Source organism: Leopardus geoffroyi, chromosome C3 (assembly GCF_018350155.1).
Source record: "Leopardus geoffroyi isolate Oge1 chromosome C3, O.geoffroyi_Oge1_pat1.0, whole genome shotgun sequence".
Lineage (NCBI taxonomy): Eukaryota > Metazoa > Chordata > Mammalia > Carnivora > Felidae > Leopardus > Leopardus geoffroyi.
The window spans coordinates 65254932-65277454 of record NC_059338.1 but is presented as its reverse complement, the minus strand read 5'-3'; the positions used below and the strand labels follow the sequence as shown (position 1 = coordinate 65277454).

The 22523-nt window shown below is 49.1% G+C and overlaps 1 protein-coding gene and 1 non-coding gene across 5 annotated transcripts in view; one reads left to right on the top strand and one right to left on the bottom strand.

The window, feature by feature from the left end:
• SMYD3 (SET and MYND domain containing 3) overlaps positions 1-22523 on the top strand; it is a 675859-nt gene that overhangs the window by 568867 nt on the left and 84469 nt on the right. For all 4 annotated transcript variants that reach the window (XM_045453199.1, XM_045453200.1, XM_045453201.1 and 1 more), the window contains 2 exons: positions 3988-4075; positions 8924-9098. In XM_045453199.1, coding sequence (XP_045309155.1) covers positions 3988-4075; positions 8924-9098 — 263 coding nt within the window. The remainder of the gene's footprint in view (positions 1-3987; positions 4076-8923; positions 9099-22523) is intronic.
• On the bottom strand, positions 1810-1914 carry LOC123587040. The gene has a single exon (XR_006707110.1). It is a non-coding gene; the product is annotated as a U6 spliceosomal RNA (small nuclear RNA).

Genomic DNA, 22523 nt, shown 5'->3' with positions numbered 1-22523 from the left:
ATACACACTGCAGCTGAGGACCTCTATCCACACCAGCCTTCTTGCTATCTCTGAAACATCGGCCAGCCCTGCCTCGGCATCCTGGCACTAGCTGCTGGCCCCTCTTCCGGGAGTTCTTATCTCCCACCCCTCTACCTCTCCCAGACCTTTGTCTTATCAGCGAGGCCTTCCTGGATAACCCTGCTTAAATGGAACTCCCTGGGGCCAGTGCTCCCTGTCCCTCTCCTTCCGACAAATAGTATTTTACGTGTGTGTTTTTTTCGGTCATTCCATGCTCCTCCCACCTCTTCAGCGAAGACACTAGGATTTCTTTACGCTTTATTCTCAGTGCCTAGAGCATTGTGCTAGGTAGGTCCTCAGTAGGTGCTAACTGAATAGATAAATGGTTGTGGGATTGAGCCCTGTGTCGGTCTCCAGACTGAGCATGGGGCCTGCTTAAGATTCTCTCTTTTTCTCTTTCTGCCCCTCACTGCCCCCCCCAACTCTCTCTAAAATTAAAAAAAATAATAATAATTTCAGCTGTAGGGAGGTGCATGTGCCAAGGTCCAGTGGCCAGAAGAACAGCAGCTATGTGGGACTGTGTTAGTTTCCTATGACTGCCATAACAGACGATCACACACTCAGTGGCTTAAAACAACACAGATTTATTGTCTTGCAGTTCTGTGGGTCAGAAGCCTGACACCGGTGTCCCTGGGCTAAAATGAAGGTCTTGGCAGGGCTACCTTCCTTTGCAGAGTCTCCAGGGGGGATTTGTATCCTTGTCTTTGCTGGCTTCTGCAGGTGGCCTGTGCTCTGTGGTCTGTGGGTCCCTTCCTCCGCCTTCTTAGCCAACAGTGAGGTTGGGTCCTCCCGTCACATCGCTCTGACCTCTTACTCTGCCTGCCTCTTCCACTCTGCAAGACCCTTGTGATTCCCTTGGGCCCACCTGGGGAGTCCAGGGCATTTGCCTTAATCTCACTTGCAGCTTAATTCCCCTTTGCTGTGTACCCAAACCTGTGTGCAGCTTCCGGGGATCGGGATGTGGACATCTTTGGGGGCATCTGTGCCGCCTACTGGAGAGTCTAAGAAGCAAGACGTTTTGCCTAGAGCCTAAGGCTTGAGCTGCCAGTAGCGAAATATCAAACAGGAAAATGTCATCCTAAACCGCCATGGTTGTCGAGATTTAACACGTGGGCTTTATCTGGAAGGTGCTAACAAGTTGCTTCAGAATGAAGTGGTGGGATTGAGGCTTTAGGAGCTAAATGTGGACTTAGGGCAGGTATTTAGAAGGAGATCGATGTTTACCTTTTTTAAAGCAATTCATTTTTGTTTCCTCTCCTATGTATAGAAAGCTAGGTTCTTACTCAGAATATCCCCAAGGGGCGCCTGGGTGGCTCAGTCGGTTAAGCGGCCGGCTTCAGCTCAGGTCATGATCTCGCGGGTTCGTGAGTTCCAGCCCTGCATCAGGCTCTGTGCTGACAGCTCGGAGCCTGGAGCCTGCTTCAGATTCTGCGTCTCCCTCTCTCTCTGCCCCTCCCCTGTTTGTGCTCTCTTTGTGTCTCAATAAATAAACGTTAAACATTTTTTTAAAATATTAAAAAAAAAAAAAAAAAAAAAGAATTTACCCAAAAAAGCAGGGTCCACTTATGGTTTCTTTTTTTTTTTTTTTAAGTTTATTTATTTATTTTGAGAGAGAGAGAGGAAAGAAGAGAGAGAGAAGGAGTGGGAAGGGGCAGAGAGAATTCCATCCAGGCTCCACACTGCCAGCATGGAGCCTGATGTGGGGCTCAAACCCACAAACCAGGAGATCGTGACCTGAACTGAAATCAAAAAAGTATGGAACATTTGACAAATTTGCATCACCTCCTTGCACAGGAGCCATGCGAATCTTCTCTGTATTGTTCCAATTTTAGTATATGTACTGTCGAAGCAAACACTGGATTCCTTTTAAAAACCACCCAATATTATTATTCATATGCACGACATGTCTACACAGAGACCCATGAAGCCCTCCTACACAGACACATTCACACAAGCTCACATATTTCCTCACATGTGTACCTGCTGCCTCGCCCTGTTCGTGGGATCTCTTTTCTGTGGCTCTCTGTGGCCCTCATTTGTTCTCTGCCCTGGCAGACCTGTGTGCTGTGTATCTTCCTGCCGGTAACAGGCTTACTCTGGTGGTGGTTCTCACAAGGGTCGTTGTATAAACCTCCTCTAGTAGGCATGCAGAAGTCTCCAGGGAGACCTCCATTGTTTGAAAATGTCTGCCTCCCGCACCTTTGCCATGATTTGGCCATGATTTGATATAACTTCCTGAGATGGTTCTTCTCCCTGACATCCATCGAGAGTTTAATGAATATCGAATACCTGGTTTTGAATGGTGTCTGATGACAATTTCTTAAGCTTTGAGTAGCCTCCTTAAAGCAGCTCTGTCCAACAGAACTTTCTGTGATGCCAGAACTATTCTGTATCTGCACTGCCCAGTATGGTGGTCACAGCCACATGTGGCCACTGAACTCCTAAAATGTGGACATAGAGGAAGAGTAAAGGACTTGCTTACTAACCCAGAGGACAAACATTTAATAAATGGTAACCTACACTTTTATTTTGTTTTGAATTACTTTTTAAAATGTTGGGTATCTTTTTTCCCTTTTCTTTTTTCTAGTTTTTGCAGAAGTCAGAATTCGTTCACATGGGTGTAATTGTACTCATCTTACTCTTTCCTAGACCCGTTTTGATTGATAACAACATTTGTGATTAAAGTATCTTTGGTCTCGGGGCGCCTGGGTGGCGCAGTCGGTTAAGCGTCCGACTTCAGCCAGGTCACGATCTCGCGGTCCGTGAGTTCGAGCCCCGCGTCGGGCTCTGGGCTGATGGCTCAGAGCCTGGAGCCTGTTTCCGATTCTGTGTCTCCCTCTCTCTCTGCCCCTCCCCCGTTCATGCTGTGTCTCTCTCTGTCCCCAAAATAAATAAACGTTGAAAAAAAAAAATTTTTTTAAAGTATCTTTGGTCTCCAAACAAATGATTCTTTCTCTTGCCCCTCTTACTCTTCCTGATATATATCAGCTTTATTGAGATATAATTCACATAGCATACAATTCAGTCATGTAAAGTATACAATTCAATGGCTTTTAGTATTTTTACGGAGTTGTAGAACCATTAATACAGTGGATTTTACATTTTCATTGTCCCAAGAAGAAACTCCATCCTCATTAGTGGTCCCTCCCCAGTTCTCCCCAACCCCGTCCCCCTCCCTAGCCAATTAGTAATTGACTTTCTGTTTCCGTGGGTTTGTCTATTCTGAACATTTCATACCATATATATATATATATATGTATATATATATATATGGAATCTTATAATATGTGGTCCTTTGTGACTGGCTTCTTTCACTTAGCGTGGTGTTCTTAGGGCTCATCCGTGTTGTAGTAATCCGTTTCTTTTTACTGCCAGTAATATTCCATTGTATGGATATGCCACATTTTATGTATCCGTTCATTGGCTAAGGGACATTTGGGTCGTTTCCACCTTATTTGCTAGAATTATGCTGCTGTGAATATTGACGCACAACTGTGTGTGTGAACCCAGGTTCTCCTTTCTCTCGGGTATCTAGGGTGGAATTGTTAAATGATATGGAAGCTCTGCGCAACCTTTTGAGAAAGTGCCAGGCTATTTTCCAAAGTGCCTGCATCATTTCACATTGCTGCCAGTAATACATGAGAGTTTCAGTTTCTCTACATCCTCACCAACATTGGTATTATGTTTTTTCTTGACATCCTTATAGCCAAGCTGACGGGTGTCAAGAGATAACTCCGTGTGGTTTTCATGTGTATTTCCCTAATGGCTAACGATGTTGAGCATCTTTCCATTTGCTTATTGGCCGTTTGTATGTCTTTTTTGGAAAAATGTCTGTTCAGATCCTTTGTCCGTTTTTTTTTTCCCTTTGCCTGTTTTTTAATTAAATAATTTGTCTTTCTTTCTGTTCTCTTAATCGGGCCTGGGCAGGATGCTGACATGCTTACTGGTGATGAGCAAGTATGGAAGGAAGTTCAAGAATCGCTGAAAACAATTGAGGAACTGAAGGCACATTGGAGTATCCTTTTACCTGTGGATTGAGCTGTACCCTTGGGATTGCTTCTTTATTGGCTGGAGCTTGGTGTTAATGAAACCCAAGTCCACAGTTTGACTTCTGTGTGAGCCAGTGAGCTTCATTCTGTGTCATGGTCACAGGCTGCATCCCAATCCCTGCCAACAGTTTGGGTAGTGGCTAGGGAAGGCCATGGCCGGATCAGTGTGAGTACCTCACCACCATTCAATAGTAATCAAAAGTCATGACCAGTAATTGGACAGTAAATAGTAGTCTGTATACAAGGTAACGAATTTTAAATTCCCTTTGCCTATAACCTACATCTCTGGGAAAGAATAACTCAGAATCCTTATAACTTAATGTCATTGACCCTCAGATCTAGAAGCTTCATGTTAAATTAACCACAGCTACAATGGCAGTGGGAGTCACCACATAATAAATTTTCTTGGCATAAACAGTAAGGACCATGAGTGGGTCAAAGTTCAGAGAGTAGGAGAGAGCACTTATGCTGGAGGCCATGTGGGGAGGCTACGCTGACGTTATGCTGAGTGAAAGGTGGCCCAAATCAGGGACAGGGTTGGGATGGGCAGAGGCTGAGGAGGGGGTTGCTTCCAGTAGGGGAGGTCACCTGAGCAAAAATGCAACAGAGGGAAACCACCCGGTAAGAAGAAATAGACCAAGATGAAAAAGATCGAAATGTCATTCAGATGCCGCGGGGAAATTCTTACCCCAATCAGTAAGAAAATCTGCAGACGAGGTGTTCTTGAAAGCATTGTAAAGAATAGGAGAGGTGGATAGATAGATGTTCTTACCTTCAAAGGTGAAATAAGTAATTTCTGAAGTCTGTACCCAGTGGGTGTTTTTTTTGTTTGTTTGTTTGTTGTTGCAGGTTGGGTAAGGAATCTAATTGGTTACTAAACGAAGGAAAAAGGAAGCTGTGATCAGCCCAAGGCTGCAGGGTTTACCAAGAGCAAGGGAGTCCCAGCTTTCTTTGGCAAAGTTTGTATGTAGATTCCAGAAGGAGATTCAGTTAGAAGTGGCCAAGAAATTGATGCTGGATGCTAGCCTGGCCGGACGTCTTCCTAAATGGTTGAACAGCCATATGAGAAAATGCTGCCACCCGGGTCCCTGTCACTCTGGAGTTCTCTGTCTCCCCCCCCCCCCCCCCCCCCCGCCTCCAGTTCTCTTCCACCTTTGACTCTGTACCTTGAGTGAACACACGGAGCACAGGGTCATCACATTCCCAAAGGTTATAGTGGGGAGGATGGCAGAGGGGGGCTGATACGATCCCTGAAGGTTTGAATGATGCCTGAATCCAAAAAGATGAAATGCAACAAGAACGTATATAAAATCTTCTATCTGGGTCAAAAAGCTTAAGTCTGTAAATATACATAAAGCTTAGCAATAGCAAAACATGTGGAACAATTTTAGGGTTTTAGTCAACAGCAAAGTTTAATAAAGTTTACAAGGATGATATAACCCCTCAAAAAACTACTGTGATCTTGGGCTGTATTAATAGAGAATAGAAAGTAAGAAAGGTGATGCTTTTAGTGTGATCATATCTGTAGTTTTCTGTTCACTTTAGGGTAGGACATGTTAAGGAAGGTGTAGGAAAATTGGAATCGGTTTTGAAGAATGGAGCCAGGATCCCAGTGGAATTTGAAACCCTGTCCATAGGAAGGATTGGCATTATTGGGAAAATAGTCAAATCTGGGAATGAGAGGGGGTCCTCCTTGGGCTCAGAGAACCGTAACAGTTAGAAAAGTAGGGTCATTCTCTGTTGTCCCATGCAGTAGAATTAGGTCCCTGATGACCCTGCTACAGTTGGGTTTCACTGCAAACTGACTCTGTGCCTGCCACCTTGCCAGTCACAACCCAGCCTTTGGTCCACCCTTAATCGTGGAATAGATCGGAGGGTCTATTAAGAGGACACAACCCTGCACTCACAACTCTCACACGTAAATGAACACCTGTTTTGGTAAATATGTATTTGAGAGGCATCAAAGGCAGAGTAGTCAGCTCTGGGAGGTTAAAGAAGGTTCCAGAGAGGAGGTGACCACTGAGTTGTGTCTGGGAGGCACAGTGGGAATTCTCCAGGCTGACGCCGTGAAGAAGGGCACCCGCCAGAGCGGGGAGCCTGTGTAGACGGGCAGAATGTGAAATCACGTGCTGTCCCCAGATCATGCTTGTTCAGTATGGGGGGGGGCGCCCCGGCAAGGCCTTACAGGCCGTGCACGGAGATGATGCTTTCTAGGGGAGAGGGGCCCATGGAGGACTTAAGCAGAATAATATGATACTAAGTGAGTAAAAGCTCGGTGGTTCCAAGGAGTTGACTAATTTCCCTTTATTCCCCTTTTCCTCCCCCCCCCCCATTCCTCTTACTGTCATTGAAAAGCGTGCAGGAAAAAGGGTATCCGAGGGACCGTTCTGTCCACTTCAGATAGGCTCTCCACCCTGCTCCCATCTAGAGCTCAATTCCTCACTGGAACAGAACGGATCGTACTCGACACCAAGCAAATGCCGGTGACTACATTTTTGAGCAAATACAATGTCAACATTAGCTTGGGGGAAAAGCCTCTTAGTTAAAATTATTCCATTTTTTTGCTCACTGGGGTGTTTTACAGGAAAGGCTGGCCTTGTTTGCCAGGAGACAGTTGCCAATGTTACGAAGGGAAATTGGCACGCGCTCCCTTCCAGCCTGCTGGGGGATAAAGTGGATGTGTTCCTATCAGTGGCTGCAGAATATCACATCTGGTTTTTATTTCTAAGGCTTGTCACCTCAAACCTCTTTGAAATGAGTCGGAGCGTAGATAAACGAATAGGCAAATAGCAATGGAGGTCAAGCAACACAATGTTCAAATAAGGTGCAAAGTCTTGCCACAGAAATGTCTAGCGTTGTGTAAGAGACAGTCATTCCTCCTGACAGTTCGTCATATATCTAATCCTGGAATGAAAAGCCACAGAGGTTAGCCCGGCAATCTGTTACAAAATCAGTGCACTGCCTAAGCTACCGCCTACCCCCAACCTCTGGGGATACACTCAGCACACTTTAAACACGTGTGTCAGATGGGTACGAAAGAAAGGCACCGACTCCCTTTTCTTCAATGAATGTACCTCTTCTGAGAGCAGAGTCGACCCCTCAGAGACAGGACTCATGCTGAAATTACAGAGTGTAGTGTGCAGAAGTCTGAAGTAAAGACCCTTGGCCGTGCATTGTGTCACTTGTGATTCTAAGTAAGGAAGTTGTGCCTTTGGGGTGAGGTATTCTGCCTCTAGGCGAAGAGAAGCATGTTTCCTGGAGGGTTAATGAAGACATTAGTTCCCACTCACACAGGCAGCTCGATTGGTTTATTACAAGTGTTTGCTGACGTTCTGGAAGGCCGCACCGCCTGGCCGGCATGGAGGCTAGGAGCGGTAGATGTTGCTGGAGGGTGGGATAAAGGGGCACTGAAGTGCACCGTTCAGGGCGGGCGTGTGGTGTGAGAGCCCAATGGAGGATGGAGGGGGCTTCGGTCAGGGGCACTGATCACGAAGAGACTGGCTTGTGTGCTGGAGGTGAGGGGTGTGGGTAGGAGGGGGTTCGGTCCGCTGAGCCGTTTTCCTTACGCCTGGTCACGATCAGGGCTCCTGTCCCCTGGGTGCTCACCTGGGCGACATCCTCAGAGCCTCAGATCTGACAAATGACAGAAGGAGCTCACACTGAAATCCAGCTTTATCTGCAGTCAAAGGCTATGCCGTTTCAGTCGCGTCTGAAACCTGCAAACCGAGTGCAGATTTCGCCCCAGTGGAATTCTGCACATGAAAGCAGGTGTATTGGAGCCACACAGGTTGAAGGCGGAGAGGGCCAACCCCAGGCCGGCATCCTCGTGGCCTCCCCTCATCTGACACCAGCAGTGGAGGCTGTGCAGGAAGGGAGCTGCCTTCCGCCGTGCTTCCAGAGTGATCCACCTGGGAGGGATTCAGAGCACGCTCCATACACCGTGCGCTCAGTCCTCCGACTCCCTCTGGAACAGCACGGGGAGTAATAGCCGTTGTCAAAAGTGTGATCACACCGAAGTCCCACGGGAGTGAGTTATGGGTTCACAGCGAGTCGGAAAGTCAGAGCTGCTCCTAAGTGGGTATCGGGTCTTTTCCCTGCCCTTTTTAAAGCATCATTCGCCCTGCCCACAGTTTACATGCAGGAGCCATGTTCTTAATATTCTCTTGTGCTTTGGGGGCTCAAAATATGAATTTTTTTTTTTTTTTTTTGGTTAAGTATAGGCTTGGATCACTTTTGCTTTATAATCAGGAAACTTCAATATGAGGCCCAGTGGGGATGTATTTGTTCAACCTGCTTCCCCTCCTGTGGGCCAGTGAGTGGCTGTGGGCTCGGTTTCACGTACGCCCGAGGTTCAAACGACACAGAAGCAGAAATCAGCTCCTCCTCTCAGACACGGAATCTGCCTGAAGCTTCTTTAATTTCAGACCAGTTTTGTAACGGAAGCTGACGGCATGCATAATTTCAACTGGACCTAACTGGTAGTCCAGTTTAATAAACAGCTGTATTCACTCCGTGCCTGGATGTAAAGAGAACGCTTACAGGAGTCAGAAGAAAGAACGGTTCTTTGGGTATCTTAATCCCCCAAAGTACAGGCTTGCGTGGAAGATGGCTTGTTGATGTAAACAGAATTTACTTGTCTGAGACGCCACTTACATGTTTTTGTTTCTCAAGTGTGTTTGCAGGCAGCTCATCTGTGCAAAATAATGGGCTCTTCCTTCCCTCCTGTGCCTGGGAGCTCTTCAGCCTGTTATAGAATCGCACTTTACTTGTTTTCTGGCTGAAGACAATGAATCCTTAACTAAGGTTAATAACAGAGTGGGAGCAGGTTCTGGCCATGTGCCAGGCGATCATCAGCAGCAACTCGGAACGGCTTCCCGATATCAACATCTACCAGCTGAAGGTGCTCGACTGCGCCATGGACGCCTGCATCAACCTGGGTCTGCTGGAGGAGGCCTTGTTCTACGGAATTCGGACCATGGAGCCGTACAGGTGAGTGCCAGCGAGAGGGCCGGAGGAAAGGCTGCATGTCTTCTGTGGGCGTGGGATCGACATCCCCAAGTCACTCGGCTTACTCTGCTTTCCCGAGTGTTCGCTTCCGTTCCCATCTGCTTCTCGGTCAGCGTGCAAAACCAGACCTTGTTTCATCCACTCCTTTGTGCGTTGGCTCCTGTGCATACGCTCGTCGTTCATACACTCGTTCCTGCGCGTGTCAGGCGCCGTGGGTGTACAGAGACGAGCGAGATGCCGTGTGTGTGGAGCCGGTGGTTACAGTGCGGTGTCCTGCTTGCGGCGACAGGGTGGAGGCGAAGTTATGAGGCCGGCCGCGGGGGCCCGTGGCCCGTACCAGCCGGGGGAGGCCGCGGCATTAGCCTCTGCTGATCCAGGTGAGGGTGGCCCGTCTGGGGCCCTCGGTCTGGCCAACGAGTGACCGTCTCTTCCACCTTGATGGCTCCCGGGGTGCCTTCGCTGGAGCCGTTTAGCCTCATGGCCCCCTTATGACCCAGGCTCAAATGTGTCATTGAGCCAGGCGAAGGAGCTGTTGCCGATTGATTGCTCTTTGACTGACTTCAGCTCCCTCTGACCAGTGGGTGTTCTGTCCCTGGATGTTGCAGTAACTCAGAGGAGCTTTGGCAGAATTGACATCCAGTGCTGCGCTTTGGTGCCAGTGGGGCTGAGAATACAAGTGTGGAAGTTGGGATAGATCGGCCCAAGGGAGGGGGCACAGCCGTTCATACCACCATCTGAGGTTGGATCAGATCACCCACTGCTGAGAAGGTGCCCTGAAGCCTGGGGAGCGTGGGGGAGGGGGGGAGGTCCCTGGAGAGCAGAGGCTCCATTCCGGGTAGCTCTGAAGACCATGGGGACACGACGTCAGCCCCGAGGGGCTAATCAGAGGGAGAACCAGGTCTCCACCTAGGCCACGTGGGTCAACGGGCCAGGGAGGGGCTGTACGTGAAGAGAGGGGCAGAGTCCCGGGTACTGCCTGTCCCGCCTCGAGGAAAGCCTCGGGAGAGGACCGAGAGGGGAAGTGACGAGGATCCACATGAGAACGGAAGCAAGCCCAGGGTCTAGGATATCAGTTCAGGTGGGAACTGAGACATGAGGAAGTGAGACACGAGGCCAGGAAGCCGGGCCTGGGCCTGGAGCATGGTGCCGGCAGAGAGGAGCCTGAAGACCCCACCGGCCGGGTGGGCGGCAGGGGTGTGCAGGCCGGCCGTGGCCCTGGGGTGCCCGAGGGTGTTTTCAGAGCTTCCGTAGGTGGCTTCTTCCACTGCTTGTGGTGGAACAGCTCTGGAATCCAGACTGTGAGTCAGCGCTAATCAAACTTAAGAGAGATCGCCTTGAGGGCTGAGACTGTCGACTTTCCCATGAGCGGGAAACGTCTGTTTGGTATGATGAATCTTGCGGGTTTGCAGAGCATGTGAAGTGAGCACAAAGAGATAAGGCTTCATTCTCTGAGCCTCAGTGTTGCAACGAGAGGCGGGTCCGCGACAGTCGGTGTCACCTCGCTCTGAACTCCGGGGCTCAGTGTGAGGAAGCCAAACCACAGGCTGAGCGGATGGACTGAGGCCAGGAGACGCCGGCTGGGAAAATCCTTCCTGCGGTCCCTCCACTGCCCCTCCCCCCACTCCGGCTGCTGCAGGACGTGCGCCCACTTCTCCTCCTGCCCTCCCTCCATCCTTACCCCCACCGGGCTGCCCTGCAGGCCGCTCAGCACAGACGCGGGAGGACCCCACTTCAAGGGCGCTCCTCCGTGTGTTCTTGAATCTTCTCTCCCCACCTATCAAGGTTTCTCTGAAGGACTGCTTAACTCCTTGATTAACTGGCAGTTTTACTGACTTGAGTCAGACAAAGAAGCCTTTCTTGGAAGTGAGGCCAAGCCCACCAGAATGGACCCTGTATATCGGGGATACGTTTGGTTCTCTTTTCCTGGTGTTTGGCAGGTCACAGTTTCTCCGTAAGTAGATGCTCTGTTCTCGTGCTGGGTGACAGATTTCTAAAGCCTCCCTCAGTTTCCCTCCCCTGGAGCTTGTTAGGAACTTGCCCTGTGGTGTTCTGTATTTCCAGAAATCCAGTCTGCATCGATCCACTTCAAACGAGTGGGATCTGAACAGTTTGCTTGCAGCGGTATCGTAGAGGAAGATGCTATGAGTAACTGAGAACCGACAGAGAGAAGTCAGGTGGATGCTGTCATACTTGGCCTTTCTTCGCTTTAGCGCAGCAAGAGTGAAAATAAGGGACACAAGGTCAGGTGCGGTGCAAGCCCTTTAGCGATCTTAACTGTGAGGTAGGCATCTGGAAGTTGGTGACACTTTTTGCCCCCTGCCTGTACATGAGGGAGTTTACGCTGTGGGCCGTCAAACACCTACCCGGTCTCCCCACAGGTGATCTAGGTAGACTTTGGGTTCACCTTTGGCCGAGGACGTGGGCAGTTAGCTCGGCATGAGTTACTGAGAGGTGACCGGATTGCCACCTGCTCTAACAGTTTTACAATGTTAATATACTGTTTGTAACAGCTAGATTGAGGTCAGGACACCAGGGGTGATTTTTCTCCTGACCTTGGCTAAATTTTAACAACTACTGACCTCAGAGGAGAAGGTGTCCACATTCTGGTTTTGTCCAAATCACCACGTTGCCTTCAGCTCCCTTCTTGCCTGTCTGTCATTTATTTTTACTCAGTAGAAATAAGTTCCCTTTATGTTGCAACGCAGCATGAAAATCTTTATGTTTCATAAAGTAGGTTGATGTTAATTCACATCCAACAGAATTTATCATCTTTAGCTCATACTGTTTCCTCTTGAGAGGTTCTGTGATTATAGATGCATGGTCGTCTGTCCTGTGAACATTAAGCAGAATGAAAGCAATTTAAAGGTATTTCATAAATATTAATAAAAAATAATTAAAATCTTAAAAAATTTTTTTAATGTTTATTTCTGAGACAGACAGAGCATGAGTGGGGGAGGGGCAGAGAGAGAGAGAGACACAGAATCTGAAGCAGGACACAGAGTCTCAGCTGTCAGCACAGAGCCCAACGTGGGGCTTGAACTCACGAACCCATGAGATCATGACCCGAGCCGAAGTCAGTCGCTCAACGACTGAGCCACCCAGACGCCCCTAAATAAGATCTTAACCATAAGATGAATTGGGTTCCGAAAGGCAGTTTGCCAGTGGTAGTTCAGAGTTTGGGAAACATTTCCTGTTGAAGAAGGTGTTCTTGATTATGGTGCTATCACGAGACTAGCCCTTGAAAGTCTGCTCAGCCCAGATATCACCAGTGTTTACCATACAGTTTAAAAAGATAAAAAAGGAGAAAGTAATACAAAAACAAAACTGAGCATTACCTTAAACTTAAGATTTAAATCATGATGGCTATAAATTAGACTTGATTTTCTTTAAGACCCAGAGAAAGAGCTAGAGATGCAGAGGCTTTTTAAGGCTTTGAGGGGGACTTCAGTACATTCACACCATTCACACGTGTTCTGGTAACGTAACTTTTGTTGGGAGAATAGCATTACTTCCAGGAGAGGGTGCTTTCAAAGGAACACGAGATAAAGATCACCTTTATTTTTCAAAGTCAGGTCCCACTCCCTGGAGATAAGCAGGATGAGTTTCTTCCCTGAAATTTTCAGTACACATACATAAACCTGCGTCCATAGGACACTTACGTGGTTCTCTAAGGCCTCCGTTCTTTCTCTCAGTTTCCCAGTGATTCTCACACCCTCGGAGACCCTGATTTCCCCCCCACTCTCCCCTTGAAACTGCTCCGTCGGACTCTTATACCTCTCCTTCCTCTCCTTTCTTTCTGTCTTGCCTCTTCTTGTCTTTGTCGTGGAGGGACTCAGCCCCAGTCTTGATCTGTTATGTGCGCCTGGCAAGGTGGTGGGTGGAGAAGGGGGGATGAGCCAGAGAAGCGAGGGAGGAGCCAAGCAGTCTTCTTAGTGGGCAGAGAAGAGAAAATCCCATGTTCTACTAGTGGTTGTTTTCACTTCACTACAGAGTGAGGACATGGTGCAGATCAGCTTCTGTATGTCTCCCTCGTTCTTTTTAACAGATATATACAGAGTCCTCTCATGTACATTCCTGTACCATAATTTGCAGACTCGTCCCTATTGTTTCCATTTATGTTTACTATTTGAAGAAATGCTGCCATTAACGTCCACGTACTTGGATCTTTGTGTAAAGATATATAGGACAAATCCATATGGTAAATTCCTAAATGCTAACTTGCCGCATCAAAACGTGCATTCATTTAATTTTTTTCAAGTTTATTTATTTTGAGAGAGAACGTGCACATGAGGGGCCCACGGAGAGGGAGAGAGAGTCCCAGGCAGGCTCTGCACCATCAGCACAGAGCCCAGCTCAGGGCTTGAACCCATCAACCACAAGATCATGACCTGCCCTGAAATCAAGAGTCGGATGCTTACCTGACTGTGCCACCCAGGCGCCCCAAAATGTACGTTTATTTTAAATGGAGGTAACGGTCACCAAACTGTGTCCCCCATCCACCCAGATGTCACTTTCCTCCAAAGAACAGAGAATGGGTGACATGATTTTTATATATCTGCTCTAAATTCACTTCAAAATATATGAGTCTTCTCCTTTTCCTTGACCAAAGCCTGCTCTTATAGGGTGAGATTTGCTGCCATTGACTTGACAAACGGTGTTTTGTGGTGGCGGGAAGGACATTTTGTGAGCATCCTGGGAAAGCGCAGAACATGAACCACGAAGGGATTTGAACAAGCGGGCGCGGGATCCGAGACGGGAGCGGCGTGAAACCCGCCTTGTGGAAGCCAAGGCTGAGAAGAGTGACCTCAGCCCCCATAGTTTCCTGTGCCCTGTTGTCAGAAGAAATGGTGGGAGCGCGGAAGTGAAGGGAGCTGGTTTTTTGGGGACACGACGTGCTTATGGGTCAGGTGCCTGTAACCTCGAGACCGCCAGCGATTACACAGCAGCCCCACCATTTTCATTCTGCCAGCAATTTTTTAGCTTTTCCTCGGAAGCTTTGGTCAGCTGATGAAATGCAAGGTTTCATCCCAGCGACGCCTGCCGCTGCTGTTCTCAAGCTGGCTTTTCTTCTCAAGGCCTGCACTGGCTCTTTGGTGGGTTTTTGTCATCAATCACTGTGACGTGGTGGTCCAGGAGCCAGCAGAGCGAGTGGGCACGGCTGGGGCTGGGAGAGCCGTGGGTGCCGTCCCCCACCCGGCCCTGACCTGGGCCTGCCCTCGCAGCCCCTCATCCCTGTGTCGCACAGGTGCCGTTAGCTTGCCCTCTGACGATGCGTGTCTGTGTCCCTGTCCGGAAGCTCCTTCCGGGAGGGCAGGGGCCTTGGCCGGGGTATCTGGCGTGGAACTTTCCTCAGCCACACCCACAGAGTGGCACCTGGAGACCAAGCTGGAGCCCGTCCCCACCCAGGAGGGGAGATGAGCGTCTGGACTTCCCCCAGTGTCCTGCTCACTCGCCTTCTTTGTCTCACAAGTGAGAATTGTCTCACCCGGCGAGTGAACAGCTGTTTTATTCTCTGCCCGCTGACGAGGACAGTAATCCTTTGGCCACTGAGTCATTTTTTCCACACTATAATTTTTAATTAGAGTGTCTTTGGTGGCCAGAACCATGCCCAAGATTTTGAGCTCTACGTGTGTGTGTGTAAAATACTGAGTTGCCTGATAACATCTAACCAGGACCTCCTTTTCTTTGCTGCCAATTTCTTAACATTGGTTTCTTAGCCTCGGCTGCCGTCTGGACACTGGGTTGGTGACCACCTGCGTGGCAGTGGGCAACCCGGTCTGTCAGGGCCCAAGAACTTCCAGTTTAAGCTTTTAATATCAGGCCTTTTAATTCAGTCCCCAAGCGCTCTCCTCCTCCAGAGTCTAGAAATACAATAAAGGAAACACAAAAGAGAAGGAGGAAGAAGAAAAGAAAAACAGGACACAGCAGCAGTGACAGTCTCGTGACAGTTCTGGAAGAGGAATCAGGGACAGCCTGTGCCGGGCCCTGGCATGGGGCTCTGACCCCCCAGTGCCTCTGAACAAGAGGAGTGGGTGGCCGTGCCCCGCCCCCCGACTCTCCTGTAGGCCGCAGCCCTGACCCCAGGCCCCCGGCACTGGAAGGAATGTTCCAGGTTCTGACAGAGCCCCGGATGATGGCAGACACGCTTGGGACATCTGGCAGTTTCTCAGACCAAGCCCTAATCCGACTTGGCTGTTTCCCACCTGACTTAAGGCTGACACAAAGTGATCGGGCGCTGCTGATACTCGTAAGGCCCTGACTGGGGCGGGGAAGGTGACCCACGCATCACCTCCAGCGTGCTGCACGTGGCACAACACGGATAAAACCTGTGCTGTCAGCTTCTGGCCACACAATTCCACACGGTGTCTCCTGGCTCCTGGAGGGCCACCGCCTGACCGTCTTTCTGAGGCCCTGCCTCTTATTTGTTTTCTTTTGGATCATATTTTTGAAATCCTCTGCTGAGCTTTTTCCCACCGACTCCCCCTGTGCCACGAGGATTAGATCCACATATTGTCCACAACCACTTTCTTCTCAGATGAGAAAATTCAGAAGCTGTTCATTCCTACCCCTCCCCGTGTGAGCACCCCTATGCTCCCGCCCTTCTGTGCATGTGCGTCCACACGGATGCTGCGTGTGTCTGTCCACATGGACACTGTGAGTGGGAGCCTGTAGGAAGTCAGACATCTGTAGGAAGTCCACCTTCCCCGACTCCATGAGTGGAAGACGGTCTTTTCATTATGCCTGGGAGTAGGAGCCGGAGTGGGATATTTTACCCACCCTCCACACTTGGTGAACAGCATCCTGCGTGGCCTTCTGGATACACAGGATCATTTGAATGGGGACATCTCAAGCTCCTGGCTCAGGCACATACTCGTTTCCTCAAAAGAAGGATTTACCGAGACCTACTACGTGCCCTGTGGTAGATATTGGCAAACCAAAGCAGGGTCCTGACTCCGGTGGAGCTTGTGGACAGTGCTCAGAAGCCAGCTATGTGCCACACCTGGGTCTTTCCAGAAATCCAGGCATTTGAGAACCTGAGAGGAATTCATGAGCCAAATCAAGGCTGGCCTGATTGGACAGGCCTGAATGAGATTTTAACAGTGCTGGAGTAGGAGTACCTTCAGTGGATCGAGTACCTGTACCTTGTGGAGTTTATTGGCCAATTTCAAGACTTCACTCACTGGCCTTCTATGTTGAAGCCTCGCGTGGAAAGAAGAGTTGGTGGCTCTGGTTTCCCAAAGCTCTCACTACCCCGTTCTGGGAGCTCGCATCCCGTGTAGCTCGGCCGTGCCCCACTCCAGCCGGCCCTGGCTGTATTAGTTTGCTCGGGCTTCCATAACAGAATACCACAGACTGAGTGGCTTAACAACAGAAATTTGTTTTCCGAAGTCCAAGTTCGGGGTTCCAGCAGGTTTGGCTCCTTCTGAGGCCTCTCTTCTTGGCTTGCACTAGGCCGTCTTCTCCCTGTCCGTCTGCGATCTCTCCTCAGCACGCGTGCTGCCCTGGTGTCTCTATGTGTCCAAATTTCTTCTTCTTATAAGCAACCAGTCCTACTGGATTAGGGCCCACCCCAAGGGCCTTCTTTGACTTTAGCACCTCTTTAAAAGTCTTCTCTCCAAAAACACAATCTGAGGTACTGGGGGTTGGGGCTTTAACGTCTGAATTCTGGAGGGACAGAGTTCAGCTCCTAACACTGGCTGTATCTGCCTCAGCCACTGCCTCCTGATTCTCCATTCCGGGAGAATACCAGTTCCAAGGACCACTCCCCCACGCTTATCTTGCGTGGTGTATTTGGGCCTACTGGAAGTCACCCGTCTGCCTTGGAAAAGAAACTTCCTGCTTCTTGGGCTTCCTTCCAGTTGAGCTCAGGAACTCTAAGGGCCAGCATACATGAGTCTCTAGGAGTAACTAGGGTAAACCTCGACTCTCAGCTCACGACCGACCCGGTGCTGGTACAAATAGTGGGTGCTAGTGGGTCACTAGAGGATCCTTCTCCCAGAGGCCGGCCTTCCAGGGGACACTCATACTCATGAGAGAAGGTAGTGATTGGACTTGGCATTTTTCTTTTTTTTTTTTTTTTTTTTTTTTCAACGTTTATTTTTTTGGGGACAGAGAGAGACAGAGCATGAACGGGGGAGGGGCAGAGAGAGAGGGAGACACAGAATCGGAAACAGGCTCCAGGCTCTGAGCCATCAGCCCAGAGCCTGACGCGGGGCTCGAACTCACGGACCGCGAGATCGTGACCTGGCTGAAGTCGGACGCTTAACCGACTGCGCCACCCAGGCGCCCCAGGACTTGGCATTTTTCATGCAATCATTTTGACACAGCCTTAAAACCAAATGCTTAAACTCTCAGCTACCTCTGTTATAAGATAATGTGAACAATAGAGGTTCTTCCCTGTGAGATAATTTGCCTGGGACACTTTCACATTCTTCATCCCCATCAGAAACTGACCAGGTGGTTAGATATTAACAAAAATTGTACATAATAGTGTAGTGGCATTTCTGAGCACCCAGGGACCATGTGGGTGGTGGTGTTAAGAAAGCCTGTAGTTCAAGTTAGGTGGCTCTATACATTCTGGCCTGGGTGATCTGTGACAACATGACACTGCTTGCATTTTACGTTTTAAATCTTCCCTCATTTCCCATCCTTACTTGGGGCAAGAATATCAATTCCTCTTTGCTCCAAAACCCGACAGCCATGAGTCAGCCTTATCCATTGCTACAATCTTCCCTGCCTTTTGAGCCCCCAGGGTAGGCCAGGACCCAAGAAGCATGTACCTTTTCCCTGTCATCATCAGAAAGTGAATATCAGAACTTCTGATAGGACCAATAATCCTGCCTTACTTTCACCTTCCATTGAACTTGAACCCAGGCCAGCAGCTGACCAGGGCCTCGTGCCTAGAAACATCCCCTTCTTCCCATGGCACATTTGTGGGTTGTAGTTACCCTTGCACATAAATGATGCCATCCTTGTAGTGGTAACATTTCTGAACGGAACTCCCTGTCCACACCATTTCTGTCCAGTTCATCTGACCAATAAAAGAAAAAGTATTCTGTCCCCACGGGTTACCCAGCCACCCAATTGCCAGCTTTGGCTACCTGCTTGGATTTTTGTATTGAATTGCATTGTTAAAGACACTTCCAGATTCATATTCACTTATCTGCTGGGAAGTACCTGGGCCAACAGAGGTCTGAGGTCTGGTAAGTAGTTCCCTGATCAGCCCCAGGTTCTAGAGAAATCACCCAAGTGGCCATGTGATCAGACTCAACTTCTAGTCTGCATGCATTGCAGACCCCTGCTGGCAGTTGGAGAACATACCCCCTGGGTCTCTTTAAAGTCATCGGTAGTCCTCAAACCTTTATTTTTTTTTTTAATTTTTTTTTAAAGTTTTTTTTAATTTTATTTTTGAGACAGAGAGAGACAGAGCATGAGCGGGGGAGGGTCAGAGAGAGAGGGAGACACAGAATCTGAAACAGGCTCCAGGCTCTGAACAGTCAGCACAGAGCCCGACGCGGGGCTCAAACCCACATACCGCGAGATCGTGACCCGAGCCGAAGTCGGACGCTTAACCGACTGAGCCACCCAGGCGCCCCCTTAAACCTTTATTTTAAAGCAACGTGTAGCATACCCGTCTGACACCACTTTTTCCCATCTGGCCTTCACCAAATCCTGCTCCATGTTACACTCCAAGCCCCTCCTTCAACACTCAAGCTCCCGGTCAGGACCGTGTCCTGTGAAGGTTCCAGGCTCTTCCGGACAGCACAACTCATTCTAGCATTTAGCCTACTGGGAAGGGTTCAAACCAGGAGAAGAACCACTGGCATCTGCGTCCCACCTTTGGGTAACTCCCTACTTCGAGTTTTTCTCCAAGCAAACCCGAAGGGACCCAAGCCCTGTGTCCCCTTGGTGGCAGTGTCCAAGGAAAGCATAAGTTTCCACTCGTAGCTTTCACCCGGTCTGCAGACACTCATGCACCATGGACGTCTTCCCTTTCCTCACCTCTGACGCTCCAGTGCTGATTCCAGGGTCTATGTCCAGGTCCCTGCTGTTCTCCTGCCTGGGCCTTCCTCCTAGGACATCCTCATTCTGGCTCACGTACTTTCTCTCTGCCCATCGCAGACCCTCCCTTGCTTCCCCTCCTATCTGGGACAAGAATACCAGTTCCTCTTTGCTCAAATATCCCACAGCCACGGACCAACCCCATCCATTCCCACACCTGTACCTACCGTGGCTCCTGAGATCTAGGGCAAGGACAGGACACAGGAAATACTTTTCCTCTGTTGCCTGTGCCTGATTCCCAGTCAACAGCCTCCTTTTAGAGCGGGATGAAAGCCATATTCTAACCCCTGGGGCTAGCTCACCTGCACAGGAAAACATTTAGTCTTCTGTGGTCACCAGCGTATGTGAACAGCATGCACTCTGAGAAATGGTCTGTGGTCGTCCTACTCATGAAAGCATTTCCAAAATAAAAACATTTCCCATGGGGTTCACTGTTGTTGTTTTTTTTTTTAACTTTCACAAGCCATCACTGAGCACTTTGACTCTCCTAACAGAAAATCTTCAGTTCCTTATTACAACCAATTGTACCCTAAGCAGCAGGATATCCAATCCTAGAGAATCTTTTGGGATGCATTGAATTTCTCCTGTTGAATCAATCTCTTGCTTGGCTGCCCCTGCTGCTAACTAGCTGCTATCTCTTTTCCTTTTTCTCAGCTCTTAGAAGAGAAAGTGGGGGGGAAAAACCCATTTTCCCCTGTAGAGAGCCAGCAGAAAATCAGGTAGGCCTGAGAATTGGGAAGGGATGGGTATAACTTTGAAAGGCTCAGAAAGAATTGATTGAAATCAATTTTAACTTCCTATAAAGTACATGTTTTGTGATCTAAAAAAATGTCAGCCCACACACATGCTATTTGTGTATTTTAAGGGAGTTCTGTCCTGAGTTTTCATAAATTCTCTAAGGATAAAATGAATGAGCTATCCATTAAACTATAGGTAAACGTGTTTCGTCAACCCTCCTGAGTCCAATCACTGATAGAGGATGGTGAGAGCATTTGTAAGGAACAGTAAGAGGTCCTTGAAAGAAATGAGAGATGGGGAGTAATGGCCCACAAATGATAGTTCCCAGTGTTTTAGATAGCCAGGTTATCTTGAGCACAAAAATCCTTTGGGCTAGATAGTACAAAGCTCTTGAGCTCATGACAGCATACTGGCTGGAAAAAATGTCTAATATTCTTATTGCTACATAGATTCAAAGGGGGTGGCCCTGGCCAGGTTCTAGGAAACGAATGCAGGGGAACAGTGAGCTTGGGCCCTTGAGCAGACAGAGGGCAGGGCCTGGGGGCAGCGGCGGGGCAGGGGTCGTGTGTAGACAGCTCCCGCTCTGCCACCAGGGAACAGATGATGGAAATCTCTCTTTCCGAACAAAGAACACCGATCATACTATCCACTGCCCTTCAGAGTTAAAGAGGAACAAATCTGCTTTCACTTGTAATGGGAAATATCACCGCAGTATCCTCCCAAAGTGAGATAGATTGGGCACCACAATCGTGAAAGTATCTGCAGCATCTTTCCAGAGGAGTCGGTGAGAGGACTTTACGAGTTCTCCTCTGCCTTCCAGCTTCCTCAAATTGGAAAGGAATTGCTGTTATTTATTCAGAGCCTGCTGCAGACCCAGTAGCTTGCCCGTTAGCCTTCACAGCCATGGTGCGGAGGGAGTTTGCCTAGTCCTACCTTCCACGCAAGGAGGCCGAGGCCTATGTGACTTGCCTGCGAGGCTTCAAACTCTGGCTTTAGGTTCATGTATCTTATTTTTGTTGCATTTACACAGAAGGCATTGGAATCAGCTTGAACCCAGATTTGCTTGGTCGTAAGAGTCCAGACCATACAACACTCCAGAGGGCTGAGTGGTCTTTCCCACTCCGCCACCCGCCTTCTTCCTACATGAATCCGTCAAGATTCTTTTCTTGTTGCAGGTGACAGAAATCTGCCTCAGACTGCCTGACTGAGAAGGGAGTTTGCTGCCCCGCACAGCTGTGTGCGTGTCCTACGTAGACAGATCTGGTGACAGAATTCAGGGGTACGGTCTGGGTCATCAGATGGTGCACTCTTTTCCCCGCTCGCTCTCAGTTCTTCTCTCCTCTGTCTTGCCCTATTCTTTCCCACACAGTCTTCTGCACAGGTGTCAGGCAGCCCCAGCCTGCATCTTCCGGCCCTGTGGCAAAAGGAAAGGTCTGTTCCCACTAGCTTCAGATTTTAAATTTGGGGTGGCCTTTGGTAGCACGTTTGGGTCTCACGCCCACTCCTGCCTGAACCAGGAGAGGTGGGGTGCTGGCAGCCTTACCGGGAGCACACGTTTCCCAAGGGACAGAAGTTGTTCACAAGCTTGGCAGGCGTGGGGATAATAGGCAAACAGAACAGATGTCCGCTGTACTGTTTCGCTTCGAAACGGTCTAGTAAAAATGTCAGGAGACTCAAAGGTGGCAAAGAGCACCCAAAGGCTGATGACACTGTGACGCGGAGAGAGAAAAGCAGCAAGCCCCGCACGGTCCAAGGTCTACGTCGGAACAGAGATCTGTGAGAGCGGGTGGCTAGGATCCCCGAGGGAGCGCCAGGACCCTCTCGTGCCAGGACACAGGCTAGAAGCTTGGGACAAGTCTTTTGGCCACAGGAGAAGATGGAGTGGGAGGCCGGTGAGGCCCACCTGAGGCAGAGGAGTGGTGGGGGGACCCGCTGTACCTGGCGGCCGTGTGCGCCATGTTCTGTGAGGGCTCCTCAGTCCCAGTGTATGTCGCTCGTTGCTGCCCGGAGGCACTGAGGCACGTGGCGGAGGTCGGCATTCATTTTGGAAATGCGACAGAAAGCGTGCACTTTGATCCCAGCAAGGTATTGGAGGTCTCCTGGTACGGTTTCTGTGGGTGGAAACATGTGGGCTAGTGAGCTAGCGAGGGTTACTTATACCTTTCAGAGAGCTGTTTCTGAGCAGGAGTCATGAACAGATTGATAGACCCCTTTGGGGAAACATAACGGATGCCTCAAAGCTCTTTTCTTTTTTCTTCTTTGGTCCTAAGTCAACATTTTTATCAAAGACTTAATGGAATGAAAGGATAAAAGTTGTGCATATCAAATTTGTAAGGGTTGTGAACCTGAGAAGAATAACTAATGCTTTGGGGGACTAATCCAAACCTCGAAACTTACCTCCTTAATTAGAAACATTTAGTCATTACCAAAAAGATGACCTTAAAATTTCTGATTAAAAATTTAGTAACAGGCTGGAGAATTCTTCTAGTATTTTGTAGCAGATTGTTTCTGGTCACCACACTAGTATTAATTCCTCCACTCTCTTTTTCAAGAGGACCTCAGATGTCCTAGCTGTGTGGTTTGTATGTTACTGGCCACGGGGGCAGC